The 23,586-nt window shown below is 45.7% G+C and overlaps 2 protein-coding genes and 1 long non-coding RNA gene across 3 annotated transcripts in view; all 3 read right to left on the reverse strand.

Annotated features, from left to right (window-relative positions):
• Window positions 1-23,586, reverse strand: part of LOC308322944 — a 447,594-nt gene that overhangs the window by 336,780 nt on the left and 87,228 nt on the right. The window lies entirely within an intron of this gene.
• LOC308322906 (protein-S-isoprenylcysteine O-methyltransferase-like) lies at window positions 17,537-18,484 on the reverse strand (the record flags this gene model as incomplete). Its single annotated transcript, XM_080774395.1, has 1 exon — window positions 17,537-18,484. One exon carries the CDS (start codon window positions 18,482-18,484, stop codon window positions 17,537-17,539), a length of 948 nt encoding a protein of 315 aa, XP_080630521.1.
• LOC308322907 (ubiquitin-conjugating enzyme E2 variant 2-like) lies at window positions 22,968-23,411 on the reverse strand (the record flags this gene model as incomplete). Its single annotated transcript, XM_080774396.1, has 1 exon — window positions 22,968-23,411. One exon carries the CDS (start codon window positions 23,409-23,411, stop codon window positions 22,968-22,970), a length of 444 nt encoding a protein of 147 aa, XP_080630522.1.

Below are 23,586 nucleotides of genomic sequence, written 5' to 3' on the forward strand. Positions count from 1 at the left end.
TCTGCTATTTTTTTTTTAATTGTGAAAATGCGGCACAAATCTTTGAATACATATTCTTTCAGAGCGAACGTGCTTCTGGGGTGTCCCTGGAACAACATATTATCAGAAAATTGTCAGGATTTAAAAGATATATATTTTTTAATTTTGATGTCAGGTCTAAATGGGTTAATAAAGCAAACTAAAAATATCCTGATACCCCAAACGGCTCTATACAGACGGTTCACTAGCAGCCCCGCCGTGTGCAGCCTACCTACCGTATCAGGCCCTTATTTCCTAGGCCTGTTGGACAGACTTTCAATCAGCCTAATTTCAGCCAGGATAATCCTGTTCTGCCAGCCTCCCCCACTGCCTGGGAGCTGATAGAAGCAAAGCTCTCCTTCATGACAGCCCAAATCCACCTGGATCTACCAAACGCTGTCTCTATCCAGCTTCCTCTCTGCCCCGGGCTTTCACACAAGGGTTGCCATGTACGCTTAGTGTAAGCATACATTTTGGCTCGTTTTTTGGGGAGGTTTTCTAGGGGCCAGTCCCTCCTATATACACGGGTTTAATGTTTGTCTTTTAGTTCATTGTTTGTTTTGTAAATGCGATTGACAATCAAGGGAAAATGTACATCACTATGTGCCTCATTACGTCATAATTGTCTCTTTATTGTTAGCCTGAGCTAACGTGTTAGGTTTCTGGTCTAGAGGGGCGGGTCGCGGCTGAGATTTGCGCATGCCCTGATTGGATCTCATCGATCTGTCCGTCACCCCCGGCCCCTCCTCTCCCCCCTAGTGCATCGCTACGTCACATCATTTGGAGCGACGCCCACCCGGAAGGGTTGACTCCCACTTTTAGACCAGAGTGGCCAATGCGTTCCTCCAGGCTTTCAATTTTTGCACCAACAAAAATGAAAGCCTGGTACCGAGGCTACTTTATTGTCAATGGCGTTTATTGTTTGTGTCCGCACCTTTGTGTTACATCACCATTACATCACCTAATCAACATGAGTTACACTTTAATATGTTAGCGCCCCTCACTTCACACAGGTGTGATCTTTTTCCTGTAAAGTTGCTTGTAAATCTTGGCAGGAAAAAAATCACACAAACATACAATTTCCATTGACAATGAATGGAGAATTTTCATTCAATTAATTTCATTTATTATTTTTATTTCGCACATATTACTGTATCAGAGTACAGTACAGTACAAATCATATCAGATAACAATTAATTTATATTTAAATAATTCCTTTGTCTGATCCATTCTTATGAATGCCTTCCCCTTTTCACTTAAAAAGTACACTTAATGATTTTGTGCATACAAATCCAAACAAAGAAAACAACAACAAGAAAATGTTTCTGAGCAAATCGGCTTAGTGTCTATTTTTGTCTCACACAAACATTAACGTTGACAATGAATGGATAATTTGACATCATAGTGTCTGAGCAAATATAGGCAAATAGTGTCTATTTTACGTCATGATGATAAGAGCGCCCCTCACTTGACACAAGTGTGATTTATTTGAATGACAGTATTCAGTATTTCAGCTGTGACGTGAGCGCCCCCTCCTGAGATACTTCCGGGTCCTACTTTTGTGTCCCCATAGAGTTATACTGTGACTGTCTGACTAAATCTGAGATGAAAACAACCACGAAAGTCTAATTTTACCGCTTTCCTCGCAACAACAAAGCTGCTGCTCTCCCAAATCTGGCTGTGACTTCAGGCCATCTGCCCCACATAGAATACTATCGCCATTTTATTTTATTGTGTCAAACTAAATCCTCATTAATGCAAACTAGATTCAACATACTAAATTATGCCCCCGAAATATTTTACCGAGCAAATGGAGCTGTTGCCACCTTCAATAACAATGATAATAATAGTCTTTTTATTGTCTCCACATCATATATTTTTGTTGTCATGGACACTTGTACAAAACATTAATAATTCTACTCGAGTTGGAAGCATTAAGACCCATTTTAACCCTCAATGGCTTCCTTTTTGAAAACTAACGTCATTGTAAAAAGAGTCACGCGTTTAGATATTCTATTTACAATGAGATGCGGACGGGAAGCTGCATGGTGCCAGTTGGACCCGGACGTACCGTAGCACTACAATAGGACGTCGGACTTAAATACTGAATAGCGATCGGTTTGTAGTCTGTAGTCGCTTCCTTTTGGCTTTGCATACACCTGACTGCTTATTTCACCATGCGTGAAGCGCTAAGTCTGGCAACACTGTCTCAGATATCTTTAACCCATTCTGAACGGGAACCCATTTTGGTGTTCAGCATCATGTTATGCTTTAGCTATTGAAAAATAGCAGATCTACAAGCTCATAGCGCGACACCGAGTGGCACGCTACGAGCTTGTAGGTCTGCTATTTTTTGAAAAATCAAAGAACGACTGACATTTTTTTAGAATCTGATCTCAGGTCAGAATGGGTTAATCAGACCCAGTGTGTGTCCAGTGGAAACCTTGTATGAATCTGATCTCAGGTCAGAATGGGTTAAAGCTGCTGTGCTTTTGGGCTCAACACCAGAAATACTTTTAGCTCTTGGCTTGCATGTCGTCCCCCCCCCCCCACACACACCCCCATTTTGAGACTTCACAGTGTTAGCCCTGCAGTTCAGAATAACTGGAATGAGTGTGTGTGTGTGTGTGTGTGTGTGTGGGGGAATTCTGATTGGAAATCTAGACGGATGCCAGCCTCGCCAAAGAAAAGCCACATAATGATGGCGGTTTTCAAAGTGATGGTTCTGCCTCATTTGGCACCCGTCAGTCTCGAGAGACTACTATGGAGTCACGCTCTGGAAAAAGGGGTTATTATTCGGCTTTTGGTGCATGAGCGTTCAGTGTGTCTGAGTATAGACCAATGCGGGATTCACACTCCTTTCCGCACTTCACACAGGGAAAGACTGATGCTGGTCTGTCTGATTGGTTGGTTTTGGGCCTTAGTCTTTCGCCTCAGTCTCTTTGCCCCGGCCTGCTGGGCGAGCGTTTCTTCAAACCTGGAAGAGGACAAGGAAGAATATACTGTCTAATAGAAAAATAAATATATATCCAAACTACAAGCTTCTGCATGAAGCCATACTTCTTGGAGATGTGGATCTTCTATATGGGGACCATTCCGACCTGAGATCAGATTCATACGAGGTTTCCACTGGACACACACTGGTCTGATTAACCCATTCTGACCTGAGATCAGATTCTAAAAATGTCAGTCGTTCTTCGATTTTTCAAAAATAGCAGATCTACAAGCTCGTAGCGCGCAACTCGGTGGCGCTCTATGAGCTTGTAGATCTGCTATTTTTCAATAGCTAAAGCATAACATAATGCTAACACCAAAATGGGTTCCCGCGCAAAATGGGTTAATGATATGCTCCTTATAATTGTTCGAGGCATTGGTGGTTCAAGAACGTTTTTTCTATTATTTCAAGGACCCCCATTTTGAAATCGTCTCTGTCGAGTGGAAACCTCATTATGTCTTCAAAGAGTGTTACTTTTCAGGATTCAGATAAAATCAACTAGATCTACAAGCTCAAAATGTGTCGCTTCGTGCCGCGTTTCAAGGTTGTAGATCTGCTGCTTTTGATGCTTCTGTGTGTGAGACGCTGTAGTGTGATCACGTAGTAGGGTGTTAATTTATGGGGGGAAAAATTAAATGCCAATATTTAAGCAACTGCTAATCTACTGCTATGATTGACCTCCATGTATTTCTACTTCAGAAAACTGTCAGGATTTAGAAGGATGAGGATAAGGGACAACGTTATTGTCCATTAAATTGGCATAAAATGGAAATGTGTCTTTGGCAGTCAGTTAGAACAATAAAACATTACATAAAATACACAGATGCATTAAAATACTATATAAAATGCATTCACATAAACGGCAGCAACAGTGATCATGAACAGTGGGTGTATTTAAACCTTTTCTTATTTAAAAATGTCCACAGCAGTTGGCACAAACAAAGTTTTGTAACTGACAAGCTGTAGGTACCTCCTATAGGGTCAGCACTCACTGATGCACTGGAAGGTCTAAATGGGTAATGGTGTGAAAACTGAAAACAATAGGAGGCTGAGGTCCTCCACAGTCAGCTTAACCCATTCTGACCTGAGATCAGATTCATACGAGGTTTCCACTGGACACACACTTGTCTGATTCTGACCTGAGATCAGATTTTAAAAAATTCAGTCGTTCTTCGATTTTTCAAAAATAAGCTTGTAGATCTGCTATTTTTCAATAGCTAAAGCACGACATGATGCTATAACACCAAAATGGGTTCCCGCCCAGAATGGGTTAAAACTGTGCCTTATGGGTGACTCAGTGATGAATGGCTGTGGAAGTGCAGGTTTGAGCAGTTTTTTGGACAATAAAGAGAGTTCTACAGACAGTTTTCAGTCTTCAGGATGTGAGCTGTATAAGTTGTTTTTGGCGAGGAGGATAAAGATTCCTTTAAGGATACTTAATGGGTGAAAAGGACTTTTCAGTCTTGGCCTCGACGGCTGTGTTGACTTGAAGAATAAAGTTTATAGTTACACAGACCTCCCTTATGACCCAGGGGTCATCGGCATGCTGGCTAGTGGAGGATATACTGTATATATATATTTTTATTTATTTGCTCACCTGACATTGTTGCACATTGTAATGGCTATAATAAAAGCCACAAATTGAAATCCCAGCTGCCCAGCAGGGACTTTTACATTAGACAATTAGCTCCATTAGCTAAACTCCTAACACGTTTATATTGGTGTGGAAAATGAAAGGTTGATGAATTATAGCATCGCCCCTGGAGAGAGAGAGAGAGAGGGGGAGAGGGGAGTGGGGACCCGCCCCTGGCAAGTAAATACATAAGGGTTGGGGGCTTCCTTAACAAGAGTGCGTAATTTGCTCCGTGACTCACCGTGCAAGGAGAGGGAGAGAGAGGGGGAGAGGGGGAGAGAGAGAGAGAGAGAGAGAGAGAGAGAGAGAGAGAGAGAGAGAGAGAGAGAGAGAGAGAGAGAGAGAGAGAGAGAGAGAGAGAGAGAGAGAGAGAGAGAGAGAGAGAGAGAGAGAGCTGTGACAACAGACAGACAGGGATAAAAGATTATGGCACTTAAACCAAGAAGAAAGCATTAAAACGGCAAGTTGCTAAAAAAAAATAACTCTGGTGCCCCCAACAAAAAAAACACAGGAGGCTGCTTCAGCTTCAACCAATGGGCTCGGCCCGTGCATTAGCCAGCCAGCCAATCAGAGCAGCCGGGCCGACGCTGCGATACGGCCCACATTATACATTAAAGGAAGGTGTGATTTATCTCTGTGTGTCTCCGCTTAGCGGTCTATCGTCACGGGGGGGCTTTTTCATTAAGGCCATCAGTTAGTAGACATTAGCCCATTTTGTGCGGGAACCCCCTTTTGGTGTTAGCATTATGCTATGCTTTATAGCTATTGAAAAATAGCAGATCTACAAGCTCATAGCGCGCCACCGAGTGGCGCACTATGAGCTTGTAGGTCTGCTATTTTTGAAAAAATGACTGACGACTGACATAGAAACATAGCTTTTTCAGAAAACTGTCAGGATGTGTAGAAGACATTTTTTTGAATCTGATCTCAGGTCAGAATGGGTTAGTCACGGGGTCACGCACACACACACACACACACACACACACACACAGACACAGACACACACACACACACACACACACACACACACACACACACACACACAGACAGACGGGCCGTCCCAGGGGGAGAGGGGGGTCCTGTACCGTCCTGACATGGTGTCCTCTTCAGAGCAGCGTGGTCCTGACATCGGTGTGAGATGACGAGACTAACGGTCACACAGCGGACGCTATGCCCGCGGCGCCGCAGGGGTTAAGTACCCGTGTGCCGTGTTTTCACGGTAGATTACGACCTGCGTACCCCCCCCACCCCACCCCACCCCCCGCTCTCTCTCTCTCTCGTCCCTGCTTTCATCCATCATTGCTGTCACTCCCTCCGGTATGAGAGAGATATTACATAAGGCCACCACAATGAACATACTGTAGAGCCATTCACTACAACACTCTAGAAAAGTCGCAATTTCGGTGTGGTTGCCGCAATCGCTTACATAGGCCCCTCCCACTATATATTTCCAGACAATTACAATGTCACGTCAACCCCTGTGATCATGCGCAAGTAATTTGGAGGGCATTTATCCCCCAGAAAACATGTTTTTGCGACAAACGGTTATTTTTTTTTGCATTTGCGGTGCCCCCTACGGATTAATATGGAATTGCTTTTGGCTCTGGGTTGATTAAACCACCCGCGACATGTGATTCAAATGTGTGATGGATTGGACTTTCCGTTCGTGATTTGTGGCATTTTTTGGTAAAATGGGCCCCTCCCACTAACTTTGGATGACGATTACGGCCGAACGATCTTTGCACATCGAAATTCTGCCGCTGGTGTTTTCATCGGATAGGTCCGGAGATCATGTGTACCGATTTTAGTCAGACACAAAAGCATGAACAGTAGCAGATATCAAAGCTCGAAGTGCGTTTTCAGCTCGCAACTTTAGATAATTTCTTTAAGTTTCCACTCGACAGAGACGATAACCTTATTCTAACCGGGATTGTAATGCTTCAAAGGAAAGGTCAAAACGACCTCTAACAAATCTCCATATTCATATATTCATCCGTGCATTATCTGTATAAGGCTGCTGTAAAAAAGAAAAGGAGGGGACAAAAAAATCAATTTCTATCTGACACATCTTCAGTCGAGCCTCTCTTGTCGCGTAATTGAAATTCAGCCGCTGGTGTGGCCGTGGGTTCCAGATGTATAGCCGACCTGGTCCACACACAACCACGGTGGTGATTCCCACGTACGACGTTGGATGGAAAGGAAACCGTTCTATTTATTAATTAGCCATACTTTCTGATAAAAATAAAAAAACATTGTACTTTTTCCACACACATGACTGGGTATAGCATATGAATGGACTCTGTCCATGGTTCTGAATTAATGTTGTAGCATTGACACTAGCTGTGACTCTGTCCATGGTTCTGAATTAATGTTCTAGCATTGAGACTAGCTGTGACTCTGTCCATGGTTCTGAATTAATGTTGTAGCATTGAGACTAGCTGTGACTCTGTCCATGGTTCTGAATCCATGTTGTAACATTGAGACTAGCTGTGACTCTGTCCATGGTGCTGAATCCATGTTGTAACATTGAGACTAGCTGTGACTCTGTCCATGGTGCTGAATTCATGTTGTAACATTGAGACTAGCTGTGACTCTGTCCATGGTGCTGAATTAATGTTGTAGCATTGAGACTAGCTGTGACTCTGTCCATGGTGCTGAATTCATGTTGTAGCATTGAGACTAGCTGTGACTCTGTCCATGGTGCTGAATTCATGTTGTAGCATTGAGACTAGCTGTGACTCTGTCCATGGTGCTGAATTAATGTTGTAGCATTGAGACTAGCTGTGACTCTGTCCATGGTGCTGAATTAATGTTGTAGCATTGAGACTAGCTGTGACTCTGTCCATGGTGCTGAATTAATGTTGTAGCATTGAGACTAGCTGTGACTCTGTCCATGGTGCTGAATTAATGTTGTAGCATTGAGACTAGCTGTGACTCTGTCCATGGTGCTGAATTCATGTTGTAGCATTGAGACTAGCTGTGACTCTGTCCATGGTGCTGAATTCATGTTGTAGCATTGAGACTAGCTGTGACTCTGTCCATGGTGCTGAATTCATGTTGTAGCATTGAGACTAGCTGTGACTCTGTCCATGGTGCTGAATTCATGTTGTAGCATTGAGACTAGCTGTGACTCTGTCCATGGTGCTGAATTCATGTTGTAGCATTGAGACTAGCTGTGACTCTGTCCATGGTGCTGAATTCATGTTGTATCATTGAGACTAGCTGTGACTCTGTCCATGGTGCTGAATACATGTTGTAACATTGAGACTAGCTGTGACTCTGTCCATGGTTCTGAATTCATGTTGTAGCATTGAGACTAGCTGTGACTCTGTCCATGGTGCTGAATTAATGTTGTAGCATTGAGACTAGCTGTGACTCTGTCCATGGTGCTGAATTAATGTTGTAGCATTGACACTAGCTGTGACTCTGTCCATGGTGCTGAATGCATGTTGTAGCATTGAGACTAGCTGTGACTCTGTCCATGGTGCTGAATTCATGTTGTAGCATTGAGACTAGCTGTGACTCTGTCCATGGTGCTGAATTAATGTTGTAGCATTGAGACTAGCTGTGACTCTGTCCATGGTGCTGAATTCATGTTGTAGCATTGAGACTAGCTGTGACTCTGTCCATGGTTCTGAATTAATGTTGTATCATTGAGACTAGCTGTGACTCTGTCCATGTTTCTGAATTCATGTAGTAGCATTGAGACTAGCTGTGACTCTGTCCATGGTTCTGAATTCATGTTGTAGCATTGAGACTAGCTGTGACTCTGTCCATGGTGCTGAATTAATGTTGTAGCATTGAGACTAGCTGTGACTCTGTCCATGGTGCTGAATTAATGTTGTAGCATTGACACTAGCTGTGACTCTGTCCATGGTGCTGAATGCATGTAGTAGCATTGAGACTAGCTGTGACTCTGTCCATGGTTCTGAATTCATGTTGTAGCATTGAGACTAGCTGTGACTCTGTCCATGGTGCTGAAATAATGTTGTAGCATTGACACTAGCTGTGACTCTGTCCATGGTGCTGAATTCATGTTGTAGCATTGAGACTAGCTGTGACTCTGTCCATGGTGCTGAATTCATGTTGTAGCATTGAGACTAGCTGTGACTCTGTCCATGGTTCTGAATTCATGTTGTAGCATTGAGACTAGCTGTGACTCTGTCCATGGTGCTGAAATAATGTTGTAGCATTGACACTAGCTGTGACTCTGTCCATGGTGCTGAATTCATGTTGTAGCATTGAGACTAGCTGTGACTCTGTCCATGGTGCTGAATTCATGTTGTAGCATTGAGACTAGCTGTGACTCTGTCCATGGTGCTGAAATAATGTTGTAGCATTGACACTAGCTGTGACTCTGTCCATGGTGCTGAATTAATGTTGTATCATTGAGACTAGCTGTGACTCTGTCCATGGTGCTGAATACATGTTGTAACATTGAGACTAGCTGTGACTCTGTCCATGGTTCTGAATTCATGTTGTAGCATTGAGACTAGCTGTGACTCTGTCCATGGTGCTGAATTAATGTTGTAGCATTGAGACTAGCTGTGACTCTGTCCATGGTGCTGAATTAATGTTGTAGCATTGACACTAGCTGTGACTCTGTCCATGGTGCTGAATGCATGTTGTAGCATTGAGACTAGCTGTGACTCTGTCCATGGTGCTGAATTCATGTTGTAGCATTGAGACTAGCTGTGACTCTGTCCATGGTGCTGAATTAATGTTGTAGCATTGAGACTAGCTGTGACTCTGTCCATGGTGCTGAATTCATGTTGTAGCATTGAGACTAGCTGTGACTCTGTCCATGGTTCTGAATTAATGTTGTATCATTGAGACTAGCTGTGACTCTGTCCATGTTTCTGAATTCATGTAGTAGCATTGAGACTAGCTGTGACTCTGTCCATGGTTCTGAATTCATGTTGTAGCATTGAGACTAGCTGTGACTCTGTCCATGGTGCTGAATTAATGTTGTAGCATTGAGACTAGCTGTGACTCTGTCCATGGTGCTGAATGCATGTAGTAGCATTGAGACTAGCTGTGACTCTGTCCATGGTTCTGAATTCATGTTGTAGCATTGAGACTAGCTGTGACTCTGTCCATGGTGCTGAAATAATGTTGTAGCATTGACACTAGCTGTGACTCTGTCCATGGTGCTGAATTCATGTTGTAGCATTGAGACTAGCTGTGACTCTGTCCATGGTGCTGAATTCATGTTGTAGCATTGAGACTAGCTGTGACTCTGTCCATGGTTCTGAATTCATGTTGTAGCATTGAGACTAGCTGTGACTCTGTCCATGGTGCTGAAATAATGTTGTAGCATTGACACTAGCTGTGACTCTGTCCATGGTGCTGAATTCATGTTGTAGCATTGAGACTAGCTGTGACTCTGTCCATGGTGCTGAATTCATGTTGTAGCATTGAGACTAGCTGTGACTCTGTCCATGGTGCTGAAATAATGTTGTAGCATTGACACTAGCTGTGACTCTGTCCATGGTGCTGAAATAATGTTGTAGCATTGAGACTAGCTGTGACTCTGTCCATGGTGCTGAATTCATGTTGTAGCATTGAGACTAGCTGTGACTCTGTCCATGGTTCTGAATTAATGTTGTATCATTGAGACTAGCTGTGACTCTGTCCATGTTTCTGAATTCATGTAGTAGCATTGAGACTAGCTGTGACTCTGTCCATGGTTCTGAATTAATGTTGTAGCATTGAGACTAGCTGTGACTCTGTCCATGGTGCTGAAATAATGTTGTAGCATTGACACTAGCTGTGACTCTGTCCATGGTGCTGAATTAATGTTGTAGCATTGAGACTAGCTGTGACTCTGTCCATGGTGCTGAATTCATGTTGTAGCATTGAGACTAGCTGTGACTCTGTCCATGGTTCTGAATTAATGTTGTATCATTGAGACTAGCTGTGACTCTGTCCATGGTGCTGAATACATGTTGTTTACATTGAGACTAGCTGTGACTCTGTCCATGGTTCTGAATTCATGTTGTAGCATTGAGACTAGCTGTGACTCTGTCCATGGTGCTGAATTCATGTTGTAGCATTGAGACTAGCTGTGACTCTGTCCATGGTGCTGAATTAATGTTGTAGCATTGACACTAGCTGTGACTCTGTCCATGGTGCTGAATGCATGTTGTAGCATTGAGACTAGCTGTGACTCTGTCCATGGTGCTGAATTCATGTTGTAGCATTGAGACTAGCTGTGACTCTGTCCATGGTGCTGAATTCATGTTGTAGCATTGAGACTAGCTGTGACTCTGTCCATGGTTCTGAATTAATGTTGTATCATTGAGACTAGCTGTGACTCTGTCCATGTTTCTGAATTCATGTAGTAGCATTGAGACTAGCTGTGACTCTGTCCATGGTTCTGAATTCATGTTGTAGCATTGAGACTAGCTGTGACTCTGTCCATGGTGCTGAAATAATGTTGTAGCATTGACACTAGCTGTGACTCTGTCCATGGTGCTGAATTCATGTTGTAGCATTGAGACTAGCTGTGACTCTGTCCATGGTGCTGAATTCATGTTGTAGCATTGAGACTAGCTGTGACTCTGTCCATGGTGCTGAAATAATGTTGTAGCATTGACACTAGCTGTGACTCTGTCCATGGTGCTGAATTCATGTTGTAGCATTGAGACTAGCTGTGACTCTGTCCATGGTGCTGAATTCATGTTGTAGCATTGAGACTAGCTGTGACTCTGTCCATGGTGCTGAATTCATGTTGTAGCATTGAGACTAGCTGTGACTCTGTCCATGGTTCTGAATTAATGTTGTAGCATTGAGACTAGCTGTGACTCTGTCCATGGTTCTGAATTAATGTTGTATCATTGAGACTAGCTGTGACTCTGTCCATGGTGCTGAATTCATGTTGTAGCATTGAGACTAGCTGTGACTCTGTCCTCGTTTCTGAATTCATGTTGTAGCATTGAGACTAGCTGTGACTCTGTCCATGGTTCTGAATTCATGTTGTAGCATTGAGACTAGCTGTGACTCTGTCCATGGTGCTGAATTAATGTTGTAGCATTGACACTAGCTGTGACTCTGTCCATAATGCTGAATTCATGTTGTAGCATTGAGACTAGCTGTGACTCTGTCCATGGTGCTGAATTCATGTTGTAGCATTGAGACTAGCTGTGACTCTGTCCATGGTGCTGAATTCATGTTGTAGCATTGAGACAAAGCTGTGACTCTGTCCATGGTGCTGAATTCATGTTGTAGCATTGAGACTAGCTGTGACTCTGTCCATGTTTCTGAATTCATGTTGTGGCATTGAGACTAGCTGTGACTCTGTCCATGGTGCTGAATTCATGTTGTAGCATTGAGACTAGCTGTGACTCTGTCCATGGTGCTGAATTAATGTTGTAACATTGAGACTAGCTGTAACTCTGTCCATGGTGCTGAATTCATGTTGTAGCATTGAGACTAGCTGTGACTCTGTCCATGGTTCTGAATTCATGTTGTAGCATTGAGACTAGCTGTGACTCTGTCCATGGTTCTGAATTCATGTTGTAGCATTGAGACTAGCTGTGACTCTGTCCATGGTTCTGAATTCATGTTGTAGCATTGAGACTAGCTGTGACTCTGTCCATGGTTCTGAATTCATGTTGTAGCATTGAGACTAGCTGTGACTCTGTCCATGGTTCTGAATTCATGTTGTAGCATTGAGACTAGCTGTGACTCTGTCCATGGTGCTGAATTCATTGTTGAATTCATAAAGCATTATAAGCACTTGTTTACAATAGGGCCCCCCATTTTCAATTCATCAAAAACTTGCTGAGAGCTTCATGGGGCAAAGATACAGTAATCGACTTCAGAATCTCAATATGGTTCAGAAAGACCTCACAGACACTCTAGTGTAAGTGTTAATTAACCCATTATAACATGAGATCATATTCTAAAAAGGTCTTCTACATCCTGACAGTTTTATGAAAAAGCTTTCTATGTCAGTCGTTCTTCGATTTTTCAAAAATAGCAGACCTACAAGCTCGTAGCGCGCCACTCGGTGGCGCGCTACGAGCTTGTAGATCTGCTATTTTCCAATAGCTAAAGCATAACGTAATGCCAGCACCAAAAGGGGTTACCGCCCAAAATGGGTTAATTCCCTACTTCATCGTAGGAGTGTGTCGACGAATACATGGGGCGAACAGTACGTGTTCCCTCCATGCTGGTCTGTCTTTCTCTTTTTATAAATCTCCATCCCACTTCATCTCCGGGTGCTCCGTTCGTGTCCCTCTCCATTTCCTCTCAAGTGTTCCTGCACCCTGTGTGTTCCCTCCTCTCCTCTCCTTTCCATTCATCCGCACGCACGCACACACACACACACACACACACACACACACACACACACACACACACACACACACACACACACACACGCACACACACACACACAGAGAGCATATGCATACATGCACATCCATCTCTTTTCATTTGGTTTTAATTGCCACTTTTCAGCCCTCTAATCAGATTATAGCTCGGAGAGAACGATAAGGCAAAGGCGGTGATTGAATTAGAACGTGTGTGTGTGTGTGTGTGTGTGTGTGTGTGTGTGTGTGTGTGTGTGTGTGTGTGTGTGTGTGTGTGTGTGTGTGTGTGTGTGTGTGTGTGTGTGTGTGTGTGTGTGTGTGCGTGCGTGCGTGCGTGCATGTGCGCAATCTCGACGGCATTGCAAATGAGGAAAAACCTCAGTGCTCTTGTCACTCGTGGTGGACTTTTTGTTAATCAAAATGCTTAATTCAACAGTAATATTAGTAACTGTATTCTACAATCGGAGTAATCTGTCTGTTTGTCATTTCCGTTCGTTAAAATATACATTTTAAAATATCTTTAGAGCTCATTTTTTGTATTTCCATTAATGATAAGAAGCAAGGTACTGTATATAGCAAATAACCCATTTATAGTATAAAATGTGGCTTTAGTTTCTGCTAGCTCGCTGGATTGATGTGTATATACACGCACGCACAGTCGTGCGCGCACACATACACACACACACACACACACACCACACACATGGAGGTTTTGGAATTACGATGACAAATTGCAATACGGTGGGGTCTACGCTGTACACAATTATCTGTTTATTTGTGTTTGTTACGCTCTGATAATCGATTAAGAAAAGCTGTCCTTCCATGACGGTTCTATATGTGTTCCTATTGGAGGAATGAATACATGTTTTCTTGTACCTGAGGCCATTTGACTCATGCTGGTGGGGTTCATGTATAGGACAAGACAGACATTTATGTTTATGAGTATTTTCACTTTTCAGAAGTTTTCAGAAGTTATATAGAAAAAATAGTACTCAATTCATATAATTTAATATAAGATTATTCTATTTATTATGCACGCAATTATACTTGACAATTCTTGTAGATTTTTCTTAACATATCTTGAAGATTTTACTGGGAAATGTTAAGTAGATTATTAAACGGATTACGTATTTTATACGTAATCATTAACTCAATTTGTTTCATTGTTTTTTTTTTTAAATGGGACTTTTATATCGGTGTATGCTTTAGACGATTTCTAATTATATTGGGATAAATTCACGCGACTGTGTGGACCAGGTAGGCTACTATATATATATATATATATATATATATATATATATATATATATATATATATATATATATATATATGTATGTATGTATGTATGCATTTTCTGTCCACACCCTATCCTATACTCATGTAACTGTTTAAGAAGCTAACCAGAATGTAGAAACCTGTCAGTTGGGGGTCTGAATAAGTTGAGTCTGAATAAACATCTGAGGAACATATCCCGTCAATCTGTCTGCCGTGTCTCACAACTTTCTCCGTGCTCTCCCATTTTGGTTAGGGACTAGCCCTGTAAAATAATAAACCACACGTACAAAAACAACACAAAACAAAACGTTAGATGGGAGGTTTGGACATATATTATACAGTACAAGGTTCCTCTACCCGCAACTCTTTACTTCTCTTCTTCAGTTTAGTGAATTCCCGGGAGACGGTAAAAGGGAGGGACGTGACATTTCCAGCGGTGATTGGAAGTCGTGTGTTTTACTCAACACACAACAAACACGACCGGGGTCGGCCTGATGGGGGTGCTATAATTAAAGGTCAAGGCTTTGTGCACTTTGGAAAGGTTGTCACTCCTACGCTGTGAGGGGGAGCGCGAGTGACGCCAAACTTTCTCTTTAACACTCTCACCCCAGTGAGCAAGAGTCGACTATTAGACTATCAGACCCCTGTCTTAAAGAAATGGTTTTAACTTGTCTAAAAAAATAAGTTTGTTAGCGGAGCTTAGACGTTGACTATAGCAGTTTTTCTTTTAAACGTTCAGAAAACTTAGTTCGGGATTTAGAAGATGTTTTTTTAGAATCAGCCTCAGGGTCTAAATCGGTTACAACAATTACAGAAGTCTAGCAGATCTACAAGCTCACATTGCTTGGCGCCGGGTTTGGAGCTTTGTGGATTTGCTTGATCAGGTTTCTGTCCAACAGCGATGACGATTGTTGTTATACCATAAATAAATCAGTGGTTTTTCAACCCATTTCATATCGACGTCTTTTATATATTTGGCATTTGAGCCACGGACCACCACCGTTTGATGATGTTTTATAGCCTCTCAGACACAGAACTATAAAGAATATGTTGTTTTTTTTATCCACAATGAACCCTTATACGGGTCCATTTGGTTTCATGTTACGCTTTCAAGAGTAAAGGATCTATATGAGGGTCCATTTGGACCCCTCATTTAGCACCGGGGGGGGGGGACCACCTGGGACCCTCCCTCAAGGACCACTGGTGGTCCCTCAAGGACCACTGGTGGTCCCTCAAGGACCACTGGTTGAAAACCACTGACGTAAATGAACGAGCGCCGCCTGTTTTAACGTTATCTTTAATGTATGAAAAGCTAATCTAATATGACACCCTGGAATGGAAACGGCCAGGGCAGCTGTGTGTGCGTGTGTGCGTGTGTGTGTGTCCGCGCGCACGCTTTGATAATTTGCAAGCGGCTCGCTCGCTCGATACTTTGCGAGCTCGTGAGTGTGTGATATTTGCTCTCCTAGCTGTGGCGTTTAATAAGCATGCATGGGTCGAGATATGAAATTTGCCATATTTTCCCCACAGCTCACAGTGCAAACCCACTCAGGTGAATTCATGAATACCATATGGGCGAACCGTACACTAATGTAATATGTCACACATGCACTCTGACTCACCTGCGCAGTCTGCTCGCGTGCACACGCATACACATACACCCTCTCACACTAGTTCATACACATGCAACCCAGGCACGTGAGGCAGCTGTATGCCTTGTACTGTACTGTACTGTACTGTACTGTACGCCCAGATCCGAAACGCAGCGCAGAAGCTGTGCTTTGGCTTTTAAGGAAATGGAGAAGAGGAAAAAAAACCTGTGTTTTTCCACTGTCATTATTTAGTCACACAAGATCTTGACAATGAGCTTTGCTGTTTTGGGGAATTCATTCCTTCATTCAAACCTTTATTCTATAAAGTAATTAACCCATTTTAGGCATTACGCTATGCTTTAACTCGGTGGCGCGCTATGAGCTTGTAGGTCTGCTATTTTTGAAAAATCGAAGAATGACTGACTTTTTCAGAAAACTGTCATTTTCAAACAAACTTTTTTAGAATCTGATCTCAGGTCAGAATGGGTTAAGGTTTCCCTCATTTTCAGTGTCATCCAGATACATCTCAAATCAGCGCAGGTGAATCCATATATAGGCCACATACTGTAGGCCATGGCAGTTGGTATAGAGGCAGCACAAACCAGGGCGCATACGTACGGTAGGATGCCGCTGAACTCCATATTCCTCCAATTTGTGTAACGTTGTGCAGAAAGCCTGTTTTGTGCTTGTGTAGCTCGGCCTCCTCCGGCAGCACACCCGGAACGCAACAAAGAACAAATCAGCCACTGCTAAAGAGGTTGAGTGGCTTTCAGGGTCGCTGGGTGCATGGATTGCATCTTCATTTTAACCCATTCTGACCTGAGATCAGATTCATACGAGGTTTCCACTATAGGACACACACTGGTCTGATGAACCCATTCTGACCTGAGATCAGATTCTGAAAAATGTCAGTCGTTCTTCGATTTTTCAAAAAATAGCAGACCTACAAGCTCGTAGCGCGCCGCTCGGTGGCGCGCTATGAGCTTGTAGATCTGCTATTTTTCAATAGCTAAAGCATAACATGATGCTAACACCACAATGGGTTCCCGTTCAGAATGGGTTAACATAATGCATTCACTGTACGTGTTGCTTTCATTTTATACGGTATACAGAGTTACATTATTGTTAATCATCTGCATTACTACATTTACACGAAGTCTAGACACGATGCGGCGACAGCCATTCAGATGCAATTGCTGTCTGAGGTAAAATGTAATCAAGTCTTCTTGCAAAGCACAGAAAGATAATAGCAATTCTACAGCGACAGGGGGCTGTCGAGTCCTCCAGATCATCACCGGGTCGTCCTCCAATATAAATTGGGGTCCCATGGATATAGAAATGCCATTAAATGGAGGTCCGCCGTACAGCCTGTTGCATAATCAAACTGGACCTTATTGAAGTTAAACTGTTTGAGAATCGCTGCTAAAGCGGTAGAAACCTTCTCTTATGGGGCTCATCATTCAACCGCTTATCCGTAGTCGGGTCGCTGGGGCAACAGCTCCACCAGAGAGCTCCAGACTTCTCCCTCCAGAGCAACATTAGTGACTTCCTCCTGGGGGATCCCGAGACGTTCCAAGGCCAGTGAATCGATGTGTTTCCTCCAACTGCGCCTTGGCCTGCCCCGGGGTCTCCTCCCAGTGGGACGAGCATCAAAGACCTCCCCAGGGAGACGCCCGACTGATCAGTGTCCATTCCTGGGGTCCTCCTAGCCCACACGGACCCCCGAGATGAAGGGCAGCCCCGTGGGCACCCTCCTCTTGTACTCGGCGTACTCCTCGCCGAAGAAGCGCCCGAGCGCCAGCTCCTCCTCCTCCACGCGCCGGCGGAAGTAGCGCCAGCCGGCCAGCGCGTAGCCCAGCGTGCACGCCGGGTTGCCCAGCAGCAGCTGCGTGCCCACGCTCCACTGCAGCCAGCCGGCGTAGGCCGGGTGGCGGGCGTAGGCGTAGACGCCGCGCGTCACCAGCACGTGGCCGCGCGCCCGCTCGCTCTGCACCACGTGGTTGAAGTTGGCGCCCGCCGTCAGCATGGCGGCCTTGCGCAAGGCGTCGCCGCCCAGCGCCATGGCCAGGCCCGCCGCGGCGCTCAGCCGGCCCAGCCACGGTCCTCCGCCGGCGAGCCGCCACGCGGCGAACTCCAGCCAGGAGAGCGCGGCCGCCAGGCCGTACGCGACGCTGTGGTTGAGCAGGAAGGAGTCCACGGAGAGGCTGCGCGGGTTGGCCGCCGCCGTGGCCAGGTACTCGGAGTAGTGGAAGAAGGACAGCGAGCAGACGTACCAGCCGGGGCGCGTCCACGAGGTGCCCGAGAGGCCCAGGACGAGGCCCACGCCGACGCCGAAGGCCGCGCCCAGGAAGCAGGCGCGCACGGCCACCTGGTACAGGAGGGGCGAGCGGCCGCGCGGCCCGCCGTACGCCAGCAGCAGCAGCGCGTTGACGGCCGCCGCGTGGACGCAGACGGCTACCGCGGCGTAGCGGGCGGACGGCGGCCATTGGAGACGTCCCAGCGAGGCTCCGGAGACGGCGGCGACGACCAGGAGCACGCTGAGGCCCAGCAGGAAGCCCTTGATGCTCACTCTGCCCTCCAGGACCAGACGTCCTTTCTTCTCCTCCTTCTCCTTCGTCTTCTTGCCGCCGTGATGGAAATCTATGCCCTCCATCGTTGTTGCTCTATAGGGTCACCGTTGAAATGTAAAAACGTTGGTGCGCTCGACGGTGCGCTCCGGGTGTCACGTTCGTGGGCCTTTGTTTGTTGCTTTTAATCTCTTTTTGTCACCGGGAGGTTAACGAGCTCCTCTGACGTTCCTCTGACTGCATCTATGACATATATCTATAATGCCTCCATATTTGGGCAAGCTTATACGGTCTCGATTGAGTAAAATGTTTCAAAAGACATACAGAACACATGTGAAATCAAGTCATGTGCCAGATGTGGAATGGTTCCTCATTTCTCACCAGGCACAACATCGGGTACGACAATGGGCTGAAACGTTTTACATTTTAGTAAAATGTTTCAAAAAACATACAGAAAACAAACACATTTGTGGGGTTAGCCGAAGACATTGTACGAGACATAGTGTTGATGGGACCAGTGGTTTGCAAGCATGGAATACGGATGTGTATATTACAGGAAAACTCTGGTAAACTCCCGAATTGTACCATCACACCTGTATATTAACTGTATATGCTGCTAAACTAGAGGTTTACGGGGAAATCTAGTGCCAATAATTGCCCATTAACTCCTCTTTTCACGCAGTGACTGACATAAAATATCATTGCTGTTCTCCATAGAAATCTCTTATCTCCATGTTTTTACATTTTGTGTTTTTTTACTACATGCAGCGTCTAACAAAAGCATAAAAAGTAGCAGATCCACAAGCTTCAAACGCGACTCAAAGCTACACATTTTGAGCCAGATGTAGGAATGGTTCCAGGTGTGAAATGGCCTCATTTTTCGCACCAGGCACAACATCGGGCTGAAACATACAGTTGACACATTGGAAAGTGAAGAGATTGTGAGACAGTGAAGAGCGTAAAAAAGAAAAAAAAAGTTATGTTGCACCATGGTTTATATAGACACATCCACAGAGGGGTGCCCTGGCTGGGCGCGGCGGCCATGTACAGCCATGAAACTGATTAGCTACACCTGGTCTACAGGGCACTAAATCCACGGAGCAGTGTCCTGTAGGCCACGTGTAGGTAATCATTCAAGTCAACCTTTCGAATAATTGTAAGGACCCTCGGTTTATAATTCCTAATCTATAGGACCCCCTGCACACTCGACAATCCTCTGTGTGCATTTAACTCCCACCCATAAGAGCCCATTTTGGTCCAAATGCACCAGTATCAGCCCCTTTCTTTATTATTCTTCAGAACGCTCGCTCGTTGTGCATCAACGTGACTTCTTAGTCCCCTTCAGAAATAATCGGATCAATGAAGCCAGCAGCTACAGTAGTTTGTCGAAGAAGTCAAATGGTTGACGGAGTCTCAGAGCTTCAATTTCCCGTTCGGGTGAAAAATGACACGCGGTCAGTCTGCTGACCTCCGCGGGCTTTGTGTCTGGGAGATGTGGATCCATGCGGATCCTTGTCTCTCTCCGCTGTCTCCCAGTGAAGCGTTTAGAGTGACATTGTAAGATTTTGTGATTTTGTGTTCAAAGCCTGCGACGGTCTTGCACCTCTCTATATATTATAGTAACTTTATTTAGGTCCTCCAGACCACTCAGTTCTGACAGTCAGTTGTACATGAAGACTCCTTCACGGTCTGACACAGTAAAGGACGGGCCGGCTGTGTTGGCACCGAAGTTACAGAACAAACTCCATTCGAGGACCGAACATGCGCTTCACTGTGTAGGACTCCTAGGCCTCACTCACACCTATAAGACACACTTGTGTCCTGTCTCTTCTGTGTGTCACGTCACATGGTTTCATGACACAACCTGTTGCATGACTGTCTTCTGCCCCCTCTTCCCCCCCCCCCTCCCACATGCATGTCTTGCAACCATGTGACTCCCATTGGAAATGCATTGAGGCGGCCATGACACACAGAAGAGACACGACACAAGTGTGTCTTCTTGCGTGTGTCTTATGGTGTGAGTGAGGCCCTATAGTTTCACTGGCTGTTTTCTGTTGTGTCGCATGTGTGTGTGTGTTCACCCTCCTGCTGTGATTGACTGACAGTGTGACTGAGTTGATGATGTCCAGTCTTAGTGTAGTCCAGTCTTTTCCAACGTGTCTTTTTTCTTCTCTTTCATCTTTCTTCAGATGGTGTCCCGGTGCCAAAGGGAAGTTTGGGACTCTCTCTACTAGAACTTCAGCCTCAGTGTCCTGACTCCGGGTAAGTCCTTACGCAAAGCTCTTGCCTCCCTGGTATGCTGAATGGAGGCCGACTAGTCCAGTATTCCAGTCTTTGGAGAGGTTGGACTTGTGCTCCGTAGTTTTCTCCTCACTGCAGTGGCCTATTGGAGCTACTGCCACATTTTTGAAGGCTGGAAGTCGAGCAGTGGGCTTGGTGGTAGATGTCTGCATGGATTGGTAGATGGGGGCGAGGGGGGAAAGTCTTTGGCCATTTGAAGCATCCTTGAGGAAATGCCACTTGCCGTATATGTGGAAGGTCTATGTTTGATAACACAGGAAGCCATGGGAGTGGTGTTGAGATAATAGTCCTCGTTACGATGCTCATAGGTGGTTCGGGCATCTGGTTAGGATGCCTCTCGGGCGTCTCCCTAGAGAGGTCCTCGAGGCACGTCCCACTGGGAGGAGACCCCGGGGCAGACCATGGATCACGTCCCACTGGGAGGAGACCCCGGGGCAGACCAAGGATCACGTCCCACTGGGAGGAGACCCTGGGGCAGACCAAGGCGCAGTTGGAGGAAACACATCGACTCACTGGCCTTGGAACGTCTCGGGATCCCCCAGGAGGATGTCACTAATGTTGCTCTGGAGAGGGAAGTCTGGAGCTCTCTGGTGGAGCTGTTGCCCCAGCGACCCGACTACGGATAAGCGGTTGAATGACGAATAGATAGACGATGCTCATGGATGGATGGATGTTGATCTTGAAGGTTATGGTTGAAATTTACTTTGATAAAGGGATTTTATTTCCTTGTTTTACTGAACTATCAGTGCTTTACTACTGGGATATATATTTTTAGTGAGCTATTATTACTATTATTATAAGTAAAATGTTTTTCATGGCATATTGATTACCGTTAATTACGTGCAGTGAGAATCTTGATCATTTCAAAATGACATTTCTAGAAGAACACAGTTTTTTTTTAAGACAGAGGAACGTTGACCTCGGTACGCCAGGCTTTTATTTTCGCTCGAGAGAACCACAGTGCAGAGAGAGGGCCGTCGCTCCAAATATGGTGACGTCTGTTCTCCCCGCTGTCTTCTACCAGGGAGGGGAGCAGAGGTCCGGAGTGGGGCCAGGGGCCAGGGGCCCTCAGAACAAACCCAGTATTATACAGCGCTTTCTCCATACGCGCCCTCTATACCAGAAAGCATGCTGGCTGGGCCTATAGACATATAAAGGTAGACGGCCCCTTTCGGCTCTGGAGCGTGTGTGCTCAAGGGAGGGCAAAACATTCCCGAGATTCCTTGCCCTGTGGAAGCATGAGTGTGCGTCACAGAGCGGCATGTTCGGGTCTGATAAGTCCCGGAAAAGATGCGCTGTGATTGGCCAGTAGTCACTCATGAGTGGTAGCCTCGGAAACCCAGACGTTTTTATTTCCAGGGAGAAAAAAAAGTCTGGGTCTGAGTCCACTTCAATTCGGCATAGAGTAGCACAAGTGCTCACTCTCTGCTGATTTCTGATCGTCTGCACCTTTGTAAAATTGACATACACACGCACACATGTACACACACGCGCTCCTCTCTCTCTCTCTCTGTCGCTCTTTTGTAATGAGTCTCATGTCGCGCAGCTGCTTATATATTCTCCCGGCAGATCCTGCCGGGAACTGCCTATGCCATAAAAAGCAAAAAGTCTGGGTCTGAGTCCACTTCAATTCGGCATAGAGTAGCACAAGTGCTCACTCTCTGCTGATTTCTGATCGTCTGCACCTTTGTAAAATTGACATACACACGCACACATGTACACACACGCGCTCCTCTCTCTCTCTCTCTGTCGCTCTTTTGTAATGAGTCTCATGTCGCGCAGCTGCTTATATATTCTCCCGGCAGATCCTGCCGGGAACTGCCTATGCCATAAAAAGCATAGGTGAGTTCCAGGCTACTTGAGTGGCAGCGTGACGTAGAGTGCCGTTCACTCTTCCGGCGTACCGGTGTAAATTACTCCGCCCTCCTGTCAACACACATGACTCCAACGAACTGCAGCAGCCTATGAATGAGGTATCTATTTTTTTTTATATATATGCCTGGGCCAGGCTAGGGGAACGTGAAACAGACAGGCTAGAGGAACGTCAACAGACAGGCTAGAGGAACGTCAACAGACAGGCTATAGAGGAACGTCAACAGACAGGCTATAGAGGAACGTCAACAGACAGGCTATAGAGGAACGTCAACAGACAGGCTAGAGGAACGTCAACAGACAGGCTATAGAGGAACGTCAACAGACAGGCTAGAGGGGAACGTCAACAGACAGGCTATAGGGGAACGTCAACAAACAAACGCCGCGATTTTAAGTCTAATAGTTGAAGGTCTGTCCTTCGTGCGGCTGCGTGAGCTTCACGTTGTCCTTGGTGGTCATCAGCCGCCGCAGCTCCTGGAGGAGGACCTTGATGCTGGAGGACGTCGTCCAGCGGCTGAGCGCCGGCACGCCGCCGGAGTCCACGGCCCCGGTGGCCTTGTTGACGGCGCTCATGTTGATCTTGGTGACGAAGCGCACGGTGGGCGGGCGCTGCGGGTACTGCGGGCCGCACTCCATGCGCAGGCTGTAGATGCGGTTCTCGAAGGCGGTGCGCGGCGGGCCCACGATCATGCCCGTCCAGCGCGTCAGTGTCATGTCGTCGTCGTCCTCCAGGCCCCAGCTCACCGTGCCGTCGCCCCCGCCCTTCTGCCCGTCCTCCAGCTCCTCCAGCAGGCGGAAGTTGCGCGGCACGGTCACCGTCGCTCCGGAGGAGGTGGCCATCTTGTTTGCCGTTCTTCGTATTCTTCTTTATTCTTCAGGGAGATCCGGGGTCGCCTGACACTAACGTACGCTGTGAAGTCTTGTTGTTATTATTGCACATGGCTTTCGTGTCCTCCGATCGAGCGAACTGTCGGAGGTTTGGGGTCCCGGGGGGGGCGCTGTTATAGTCGAAGAG

Source organism: Protomyctophum bolini (genome assembly GCF_963924005.1).
Source record: "Protomyctophum bolini genome assembly, chromosome: 10".
In the NCBI taxonomy this organism is placed as follows: domain Eukaryota; kingdom Metazoa; phylum Chordata; class Actinopteri; order Myctophiformes; family Myctophidae; genus Protomyctophum; species Protomyctophum bolini.